General features: G+C 40.9%; 1 protein-coding gene across 1 annotated transcript in view; it reads right to left on the bottom strand.

Moving 5' to 3' along the window:
• The window catches only part of fbxo41 (F-box protein 41), a 35,333-nt gene extending 31,464 nt beyond the window's left edge, over positions 1 to 3,869 (bottom strand). Inside the window, exons 1-2 of the mRNA XM_008287004.1 lie at positions 3,321 to 3,869; positions 2,487 to 2,716 (exon numbers count right to left, since the gene is read on the bottom strand). Of these exons, the coding sequence (XP_008285226.1) occupies positions 2,487 to 2,716; positions 3,321 to 3,869 (779 nt within the window). The remainder of the gene's footprint in view (positions 1 to 2,486; positions 2,717 to 3,320) is intronic.
• Positions 3,870 to 11,531: the final 7,662 nt, after the last annotated feature.

Consider the following 11,531-nt stretch of genomic DNA (forward strand, 5'->3'; position numbering starts at 1 on the left):
TGCTTAGAGACAAGTGCGGCCTATATATGTACACATTTTTTTTTCTTTCTAAGGTTAGTGGGAGCAGCTTATATTCAGGTGTGTTCAATATTCTGAAAATTATGGTATAAAGCAAAACTGAGCAAATGTGAGCTTACTGTGCTTTTATCTGTTTTACATGATAGATATTGAAAATCTTTGGTGTTAGATGTTTGGTTGCACAAAACAAGCCACCTTATGTTTTGCCTATTTTGGTCAACTCAGGTATTTGATTTGATTTAATTTGAGTTAAAGGCCTCTGGATATTATGAGCATTAAAATAATTTTTCAGTGTTGACATTTTATAGATGAAACAAGTCTTTAAAAAAGGTGTCAGCAGATTGGTAGCTGATATACATAATGACACCCTACTATAAATGGCCAATAAGCATTTTGTGTACCATCTACATGCTATTTATTGATGCGTCGACTGACACTGAGAGAAGAACAGCACACAGACACAGACAGCTACACACAGAGCGGTGATGTGTGCAGCTGTGCGTTTGTGATGAGATTAGAGGCCTTGCAAAGTGCCGTTCTGCCTCTGACCGATTACTGACATTCAATCCTGATAAAGGGACCGAGGAGAAGTGATAAAAAACCGAGAAGACGATAGAAAGACGAGGCCGGCTGCCCTGACAGATACAGGCACGGTCCAGATATTTTTGTTAACACCTGTTGATCAGTTTAACAAAGAAAACAGGTATCATCAAGCAAAGAGCTCGTCTTTGTGGATGCTATGAAGGCACTACAAATTCATCGATATGATGTTATATTTGACACATATATTGATCTATTTGGGGACAAATTCAGATGCTTCAAATGACCATGTTCTTATAATATAACCAATCTACTGAATTCTTCCGTCTCCAGAGCATTCCTTTCTTGTTATATTACTATTGTGTTTCATAATTCCCTTTTCCAACCACTTGTCATTAATAATGAATAAGAAGAGACTTTTAATTCTATGCATCTTTTAATACTTAATTAGTGAGACAGGAAAAGGCAACCCCTTTTCTATAAGATGATGCTAGACACAGCACTTTTTATATATTACATTTTATTGTGACGTATTGTCAATAACAACTCTTATTCAAGCAATGCCTCGAGCATGTCAGACCAAAAATAGCGTCAGTGTCCAGAACACATAATAAATTGTGGTCGGATTAATTTCATTAAAAGCTCAGAGAATCAGAAAAATAAAGCCTGGTCGTACTCTCTCTGTGTGCCATGCTGTGGGAAAGGTCCAAATCATGTTCAGCTTGCTTCATAACGCTATGATTTACATCCAGGTGCTCCGTCTATTTACAGTAGCTGTACTTTTAACTAGTTCAAGAAGCAGCATGGCAGCTTTATGAAGGGACTGGCAGGATGATGGGAGAGCAACTAGCTGCTGCCGACCAACCGATCGGCCCTGGAGGACACCAGACATCGGGACACATTAAGACTACGGCTGGTGGGTGGATATGACTGAAAATCAGCCCATCAGCGGTGAGGCAGAGGTGAAGGTGAGGACAAGTAATAATGTGTTGTATAAAAGAAGCAACCTTGTGTGTTCAAATAGCTTCAGAAACCTCCTCCCCCATTATTTTCCAACATCAGAACTGCAGAGACTGTCTCGGACCATTTCTGTAACTTTCGTAAACCTACAATCTGACATTTGTACCCATTTTCAGTGCCACAGAGACCTTAACTTCTCCCTCTGCTCTACTTTTTCATTCTTGACATGGCTATTTCTATCACTTCTCATGCAAACAAATAAGTGCAACGCTGTGAATGTTTTCTACGAGGGACTGTCTGAAAATATGCACCGCTATCCCACCTTTGAGTGCGGCTGTTTGGAAAAAGCTATAAATGCTTTTGATTTCCGGCAGAGTCAGAAAACATGTCAGGTTCTCTTCAAACATAACCCAGCCCTCAGGAGCTATCTGTTTCAGGTCAAGAGAAGAGTTTTGGTTTTTTTTTTATCTCAGGATACAATTTTCCTTCTTGGCTAGCATGTTATTTTAACAAGAGCCAGTGGACTAAGACCACCTCAGACAGATGATGGACCAACTAAACACCAGTTCACCATCTTCAGGGCACAACACAAACAAAGCATCTTTTTTGCATTGTGCCAACACCAGCAGGGAAGCTGCAGCACAGCCCTCCACTCGTGTCATCCACATCCCATACTGCACACAACTCATGCACACTATTTGTCTATATTTTAACGCACCATAATCGTAGTCATAGTTCAGATGCAAAAATGCATTTACTTTTGTACTAGCAGGAAGGATGCAATACATATTAAGCTGCAATTTTGGAAGGCCAGAAAAAAAGTTTCATGTGTACATACTGATGCTTTGGAGGATTTTCTCATTTCTACACAGTGAACATATTATGTGAATCAAATCTCCTCAGATCTATTGCACGGCATGGATTTTATAATGTAGCTTAAGTCTGCCGAACAAGTGCATTTCACTTACTGCTGTTTGTGGTTCAGCTCTGCCTCCTTGTTCACCAGATCCTGCTTGAGGTTAGCTAGCATTTCCACAGAGACGTCCACCTGCCGAGAGAGCTCAGAGGCCTTGTCCTCCAGGTCTTGTTTCTCCTGGCTCAGCCGCTCGCTCTCCTGCTTGGCCCGCTCCAGCTCGGAGCTCTTCCTCTCCAGCTCTGCCTGCAGCCGGCCTACACGGGCCGCTATTTTCTGCTCCACCTACAAGACAAGAAGAACCTGAGCTGCCTAATGTGCCACCATAATCATCATATTGTTTGAAATGCAACTAAATATGCAAACAGGGTCATTAACTGAAAAAGCAATTAACGCATGAATTAAAGAGTTCTGCCTGCAAACATCTTTACATATTCATTATGGTATCTTCATCTTACAGCATCATTACTTTAAAGATTGTTTTTCTCAGTAGGATGTGCTGACAGCCCAGATGAAAATATCAAAACTTAAGTGAATTTTTGAGCTCTCGAAGTTGCATGATAACAGACAACATTATGACACCATTCAAAATCGGTTACGGGTAGGACTGATTTTTAAATGTAACTGATCAGCTTCAGTGATGAGCTGATGAATTTTCTCTCTTCTAAAGAGCTCAGAGTTTTTAAAGCAGACTAACAGCATCAGGAGGAGTGCTGCTGCAGTTTAATGTCTAATCTCAACACAAATGGGTTATGAGTATTTTTCTTGGACCACTTCTGGATTGTGCAAAAACACACCTGCAGAAAACATTATTCTAAGACAAAACAGTCAAACTCCTTGTGCACATTTGGACAATAAAGTTGATTGTGATTCTGTCAACTCCGTGTACCTCTTCAGACAGCTTCTCCAGCCTCTCGTCCAGTTCTAGCCGTTCAAACGCCCGCGCCTTCAGCCTGGCCAGGCCTTCCTCGTACGCTGCTTCAACTGCACTCGCCGCTACATTAGCTGCCACCGCTACAGCTGTGCTGGGGTTTCCATGGGGACCTGGGTCTGCAGATGTCATGGCTTTCTTCATAAAAATCTCCCCCAGGGGAAACTCCACATTCGGAATATACCGCGCTGCAGTGTTGGAGTTAGCCGGAGTCAAGCTCAGGTCGTCCGAACAAGGAAGCTCGCGGCAGGGAAAGCGCCGTTCCTTCAAAGCTGAAGGCCGAAGAGGCTCAAAAGGGTCGTTGTTGTTGGCGGGTGTCAGGAGAGCTCCCTCGGCCACTAGGGGCAGCAGAGCAGCAGCGTCGCACACACTGTTTGATTTGGAGAGGACGTAGAGGGTCTCGTACGTGTGGTTGTACTCCAGGTGGGCGCGCAAGGATGACAGGCTTCGGAAGCGCTTGTGCTCCCCGCAGCGAGGACAGCGGTATGGCAGGTCCAGAGAGGCCATTCCGTGCAGTAACTGCCGGAGGAGAGGGGGGCGCTCACGCAGCACAACGGCAGCGCCAGTGTAAGGGCACGGAGGTCAAGCACCTGATCGATGGTCGTCTCATGGTGACAACAGGGCAACTCGGGGGAACTGGCAGGAAGAAGGGAGATCCCATGTGCAATGGAAGAACCAGGTCAGTCACATGACCGCACGGAGTGACGACATTCAACTGGTCTTTTTACTTCATCTGCCATGGTTTCCCTGCCTGAGGTCCTACACAGAAGGAGAAAATACAAGTTAGAGGTGAAAGGTTTCCTGCTTGTGCAATTTTGATATAAACTGAAATGAATATGAGAATTCACTAAACAAGTGCAACATTTTAAAAATCAAAAAATTGCTAACCAGAAGTAGAAGACAAGAGCTACGCCTAGTGCACCTCCACAGAATACACTGGGGACTAAACAATGTGCTTGGAAGCTTTTACCTACAACAAGGTCCATCTTTTCCCTGCAACACAGCCAAGTAAGTCCTGGCACTGGTTCAACTGTTGACTGAAACTTGGTAGCGTTTTTATTATTTGACGATAAAAATGCTAAATTACCTCTCAATGAACCGAGCTGTAAATAAAACCAAACAAAACCAGACAAATACACATTTAAATGCAGCAATCGTCCTCATTCAGCAGTGAAGACAAAAGAGAAAAGCCACATATTAGCACTGTGATGAATCTTTGTAAAAAGTGATTATTGGCTACAGCCATTACCTACCAAATTAGAATTTTCTGCTGTTTATTGTGCTAATTAGAACACTGAACAGGGGCACTGATTAAAAAGATAATTAACTATGACTTATGTATGAGATACAAGTAAAAACAGTTACATTTAACAGAAGTGGATGAGAGAAAAACATGCATCTGCAAAAAATTTGGTTATGCTATAGCAGTCATTAAAGTAGTTCACGGCACCTCAGAAAATAGAACGTGCTAAGTGATGGAGATAATCATCACACAGCCTAGTTTTCCTCACGTTCTCTGACTGTCTGGACTCACTCAATAGGAATACTGATCTATGACTTTAGTGGTTAAGTAATATGAAACCTTTACTTTACTAAGGGTTAAAAAGGAGACTCCTGCACTTGTACACTGAAATACTCTGAGGAAGACTCAGGGAAGAGTGGAGAAATAGAAATGGATCCATTAGTGAGAGTGCTTGTTAGTGCCAAGTCTTAAGTCTAAGAGGTCAGACTGGATAATGCTAAGTCCTTTACAGAGGGATCTGGTAACCTCCACTAGGAAAAAAAAGCCCCGCTATCTGTTATCTGAGTTATATCCTCCTCATGCAGCCTTTGTTTGTGCAGTTCCTCGTTTTATATGTGGCCTTATGTTTCCAACAATACCCTGATAGAAGATGAAGAACAAGTGAGGTAATTAAATGCATGCCAGAACTTAAAAACAAAGACAAAGCATCAATTCAAGTATTTCTCTATTTTCATAAAACAGGAATCTATCAGAAATATGAAAACAATCTATATTTTATTTATATTTATCATTTCCATCTGCCACTTAGATGCTGAGCAGTGTGAGCCACAGCAAAAACATTGCATTATTTGTTTATCCAATTATCCAGCACTTGAAACCCCAGGTGAAATAAAAATTCAGCATGCCAGCCTCCATTCAGCATTCAAGCCTCTACTGGTTCCTCTGCATCGAGTTCTCTAATTAAAGCGCAGTTCTTCTCCAGTCAGTGTCAGCAACCAGCGCATTAACAATAAAAAGCTGAGCTCTTCACTGTGGCAAGATCCAACGATCAGCCATAAGATTAAAACAAATAACTGTGATTGGTGTTCTGCTAGGAAACTTGGGTCTTGACATTTATGTAGATGGCAATGGCACTTCCCAATGCCAGCAGCTTCCCCCAGCAGGACAATGCAACCTGCCACACTGCAAAAATTGCTCAGGAACACGTGGCCTCCAAACTCACCAGATTCCAACCTGATCCATAATGCACTTTAACAAAGCTGATCCAGAGAACCCCTACCCCACAACCCACCCAACATTCTGGTTCCAGAAACCCCAAGACACCCTTAGAGATCGTTAGTCCATGTCCCGATGGGTTAGAGCTGTTTGAGTGGTATGGGGAGGACCGACACAATATTAGGCAAGTGGTTTAAATGTATAGGTCTTTAAATCAAGATAGCTACGAAGAAATCTGTAAAAGGCTATAAAATCACCAGAATATTTTAGAGTTAAAGTTCCTCTGTGGATAGAAAAGTCAAACTATGATGGCATACCAGTAATCTCCTATTATCTTTTATAACTACACAACATTGTCTACATTATGGTATTAAGGTAAGCGCCATTTTACATTGGCTGCTGTTCGTTAGAATTTTCACTTACTGTTTTACTTTACATACCCAGGTAAAAGGCTTGATAAAATTCAAAAAAGACTCAAGCCAAGAGGGCAGCTTAAAACCAGTGTTAGAACAATAGATGCAGTATGACTAAGAGTACACAAAATATCCTGTTGGATGCAATATAAAAGCAGAGGCATTCTTTTTAAATGCAAATGTTGTAGAGAGGCAATGTGATTCGTTTTCCCTGTACATTTGTACCAACACAAGTTTATTCACTAATCCTTTAGGCCCTGCTGAACTCATCCTACATCAATTTTTACTGTTCTTCGGCCAATAAAAAGAAAACCCTGACTGCCAAGTGTTTTGAAATACTGAACATATACCTCATCCAGCAAATACATTACTGCAGGTTGCCATTTAAAAAATAAAAACTATCGGCATCTCAATGGGTTCTGGATCAAAAACAAAGAATACCAATGCCCAGAACGTGGACTGATTTACCAAGCTGTTTCCGCCAAACAATCTGAGTCCACATGGTCTGCATAACAATGGAAGCCCGTGTATTAGAGTGTGCACATTCTGTATTTCAACATGGGCCATTTGGACTCTTACAGCTTGGTATAAATGGTATAGTACCCCAATCCAAGACTGGAACTTGGACCAGAACAGACTCTTAAGAGTTTCTCTCTCACAACGTTCTATAGCAGCTATTAATGAGCGAAGCAGCAGGCAGTGAGGGTGCAATGACAAATCACAGATGCAGATCGTTCCTCACAGTGGGCTCATACACTGGAAATCCCCAGAAGTCACAGAGACTGTTATTAGACGTCTGGTGAGGCTGGATCAGGGAGTGTACTGGCAAGTCGTGCCCACTTATTAAAGAAAGAGGATTTCACAGACGCAGTCACTACACTGCAGACAGCAGGCTCTCCCATCTGCTTAAAATTACCAAGTGAGGTATTTAAACAGGCAGGAAATGGAAGGAAGTGAGGCTGCTTGGTAGCCACATGTCACATCCTGCCAATGGAGCTCAGCTGAAATATTTCAATAAGCTGAATTTGATGTTCTATTGTGGACTGTGAATAGTGGACACAGAAAGTTGCTGGGACATATTTAACAAAAATACAAAAAAATAAGCAGCTCTTTAGTGTTCTTTCTTCAGATTTCTCTTCTTTTTCTCTCACAGAAAGTAGTCTAATTGGTTTTCACCATGAGAGAGCCCTGTCTAAGTCAGCGGCTGCAATGACCAATCAAAAGGGCAGGAAAATCCTCAGCTCAGACATCACCTCAGACAATTACAACCTCAGTACCTGAACCTCATTAAAACAAGACACTCAATATATATGGCGAGATCTATGGAACGGAAATTCACAATGGAAATTCAATGGAAAAAAATGGACATAGAACTGACTCTTTGTTTTCGTCACAGATGAAACAGGTAAAAAAGAAAATCAGGATTTTTTTAATCAAAAATTGGACTTTAAATATGGAATAGGAGGTAGCATTTCAGGCAGTAACTAATCCAAGGTTATAACATCTGGCTGTGCTTGATTTAATGTATGTCAATGAAAATCCTGCCTTTTTTTTTTTTTTTAAACCAATCTAGTCCGCTTCTATGGCAATCAGTAACAAAAGTCATCAGCTTTACCAGATCAGCTATCGGCCTTCAAAATGTGTGAAGGAATCTCCATCTGTAACTGCCCGTGTGACCTAACATTGATCAGATATACAAGCAGTCCTTTTACATTAAGTAAGAGCAGTAGCATTGTAGGGGTTAATGTCTCATTCCCACACGGATCAGATGCACATCTGCAACAAACTCTGAGCCTCATTTGTGTTACAGAACTATTTCGGGCTGCAAACACAGAAAAGCTGTGTAATAATGATCCCACAGAGCAGCCACCTGGTGCTATAGCAAAATATCACACTGAGTGGCATAGTATTTAGCATTAAGGGGCCCAGTGTATCTGTTGTGTTTAGTTGTCCTTGACGGATATTTGTCCAGGGCCGATGGGAACACAAATATTAGTAAAAATCAAAACACTATTACATTTACAAGCAACATTCCCGACTGACATGACACACCATCAAAAATATCAGCCCAGCTGGTTGTTTTACTTTTATTTCTTGAGTAATCCCATTCTGTGGACTTGTAATGGAAAGCTGCTTTTTAAAAAGACTCTCTGCGGGGAAACAGTAACAATCTCATTTTCATTTTCTGTCAAACCTATAGGGGCTTTCAGACGGTCCAACAAGGCATTAAAGGCAGGCCAGTATATATAGGCCTACAGGAAACAGAGCGAGGGCTTCAATTTGACCACGGTTCTTTACAACAAGGTCATGAGTAAAAGCAACGGTATCGGGGCTAAATGGCTCTTTATCTATGGTTGTTTACATCGGGGCAGAAGCCTGAAATCTCAGGGTGTTTCAAAGTGAGGATGGTCTACACACCTACAGTCCATTTTCATTACATAAGAACAAAGGTTTTCTGAACATAAGGTCAGGAGTTACAGGTGAATAATTTCAAAAAGAAGGAGATGAAAAAGATACAGAAATGTGATGACAAAGAACAAACATCGAGGGAAGACGGGCAGGAGTAGAAGTGAGAAGAGAACTGATGGCAACAGTGAAAGTGTTTCACAGCGGGAGAGGTATATACCACAGGAGGCTTTCAAATTGTAAAGAAATAATCTGGAACCAAGAGAGCATGTAAAATGAGCTTAAAATTCTTTGAGTTGAAAAGGTAACAGTACTCCCACCACTGATGATTGAAACACAGTTAGCATGTGGCTGTTCAGGAGTCGGGCTGGGCCATAATCTAATGTTGTCAATTGTTGAAGGCACGCCCTCGGGGGTTTTGACCAGTAGAAGCGATGGTTGGATGAGTGGGATCTCATTTTGTGCACATTAGGGATGTAACAATACACAAAAGCCACGGTTTGCAGTCACAGTTCAGTATGTTTTCAGTACAGCATAGAAAATGAAAAAGAATATTTGTATCAAAAAGTTAAACCAAAAGTGTCTAATAATTATTACTGTAACAGGCAAGGCCCTTAAATGCTGGTATGTAGTCAACAGTAGAAATTTTGAGAATTTTGGTTCAATAAATTCGAGGACGTAGACTTAAAAAGACTTCTATCATTGTCTGGATCACAAGGTGGACAAACACGGTAAGTTTCATCCCAAACAAAACATTGTGTGCTGAGTGGTTCTGGATGAAAACGCATAAATTGCACCAATAATTCACATGTGTAAGAACAAGCATGTGCCTGTACAATTTGCCCTTTTCTACTGACAATGGCAATTACAAATGCAGCACCTTCCTTGAAAACTCTCAATGCCAAATAGTGAGTGCATGGGTGAATGACTTGTACTGTAAAGAACTTTAATATAAAGAGCAATTTACAGATGTAGTTGAACTGATGACCTGTGCAGGGTTTACCCCACCTCTTCCCTAATATCAGCTGGGATAGGCTCCAGCCTCTTCCAGTGACCCTCTATAGGATAATGCAGCTAAGAATGTAGCTAATGGATGGTTGAATAAATGTATATAATCACAAATATTCATGAACTCTAATCACGAAGGAATGAGTGCTAAATAAAAGTTTTGAGACATAAATATCTGGCTACCATAGTATCACAGAACAGTAGTAGTGCGTGACTGGAATTTAACATTTAATCAGCGACAATCCATAATCTTAATACTATATTTAGAATTTTAACTACAACAAATGTCGTCTGTTTTCACAAAAATCACGATAAGTTGTTTTTTGGGCCTAAACTTCACCAAACAGAAGCAAATTGTAACTGTGCTATATTACACTCCCTTGGGTCCCATTCTAAATTGTAAGGGCAAACGATCTATATGGTCGTTCATTTTGGAGGACCTCACAGGTCACTGGCGAACAGTTTGTGCACACTGCAGAATTTAAGTAGTTTTAATTAGAAAGGATGGGACACTCGATTGCAGCCCTGCATATAAGAACTCTGCTTGTACCTGCCGTCCTGCTGTGTCTGTGCTGTCAGCGTTTTATCTGCCAAAGACTAGAAGACAGAAACTAACAGCCGTAACATCTGTTTTGATCCGACAGCTTTGCAGATCCATGCTACTAGATATTTAAATATTTTACCCTAATACCCACAGCAAGCTCAACCACCCCAGTGGGAGATCCCTCTCTGACTCAGCCGACCCAAGGTCTCTCTCTTTTGAAGTCTCTTGCAACATATGCAGGTTTTTTCTCGCACTACCCATGGTCAAAAAGTGGGAAATACAGGTAATCTATATACTGTAATCATTTATTATTTTGATTCAGTTTTAATACATCTAAGCCTGTCTTTCACTGACTATAATTCTCTTTATGCCAGTGGTCTGTACAGCTGTCAGCACAAGATCGGAAAAATAAGAAGGGATGCACGATATATTGGCGACCACATCAGTATGATATTAGTGGTGTTTTTTTATATATCGGTAGCGGTCCAATGAACAAATGTAGCCAATGTGAAAAACCGAAGATTGTCAAACATTAGCACCTTCGTCTCTACATTTATTATTGCTGCTATTTCACAGATGTTTTTACTTAAATCGTTCTGGACTTGAACGTTAAACATGTTAAAATATGTTTAAATATGTTCTACTTTTGTTACATAATAAAGAAGACAATGTAGTCTAATTTGGTATGGGCTTCTTTTGAATAGTTTTCATGTTCTCACAGTGCTTTATACTCATTTTTCGGTGTGAACAAAAATTGAATATCGGCGAGATCAGAAATCTTAATATCGGATAACGGCATCAGCCAGAAATTTTAATATCGTGCATCACTAATCTCTTCCACAGAATACTGTGATTACACATGTTGCTACCTGTACTTTCAACAAACCATTGATTATTGGACAGAAGGAGATAATTGGGCAAGATAACCTAGATCAGTTTGGGATTATCTAAACCAGCCCATCACTGTCACCAGTGAGACCCAAGACAATAAGGGGCATCAGCTGCTTAGTTCATGCTTCACAATCACTGCTTTATTCACAGCTTTGTGGCCATCAGCTGACTTTAACATCGAGTCATAATCAAGCAAGTGCACAGTGACACTTCTTACCGTGTTGTGCTGATATATTTGTTGCTGCAGCTCTATCCACAGTCCCAACATCCTCCTTATGTGCTATACTTTAGTATTGTTGATTTAGCTCTGATTTAATGCCTCTTTACGTGTTTATGACAGGGGGGCATATTTCCAACTGTGTAACCATTTTCCATAAACGGTAATTATGGTCCCTGTGAGTGGCTGTAAGTGTCTCTAACTGAACTGTACTCACAGTAACTGGAGTTAG

This window comes from Stegastes partitus, unplaced genomic scaffold (genome assembly GCF_000690725.1).
Source record: "Stegastes partitus isolate 25-593 unplaced genomic scaffold, Stegastes_partitus-1.0.2 Scaffold11, whole genome shotgun sequence".
Taxonomy (NCBI): domain Eukaryota; kingdom Metazoa; phylum Chordata; class Actinopteri; family Pomacentridae; genus Stegastes; species Stegastes partitus.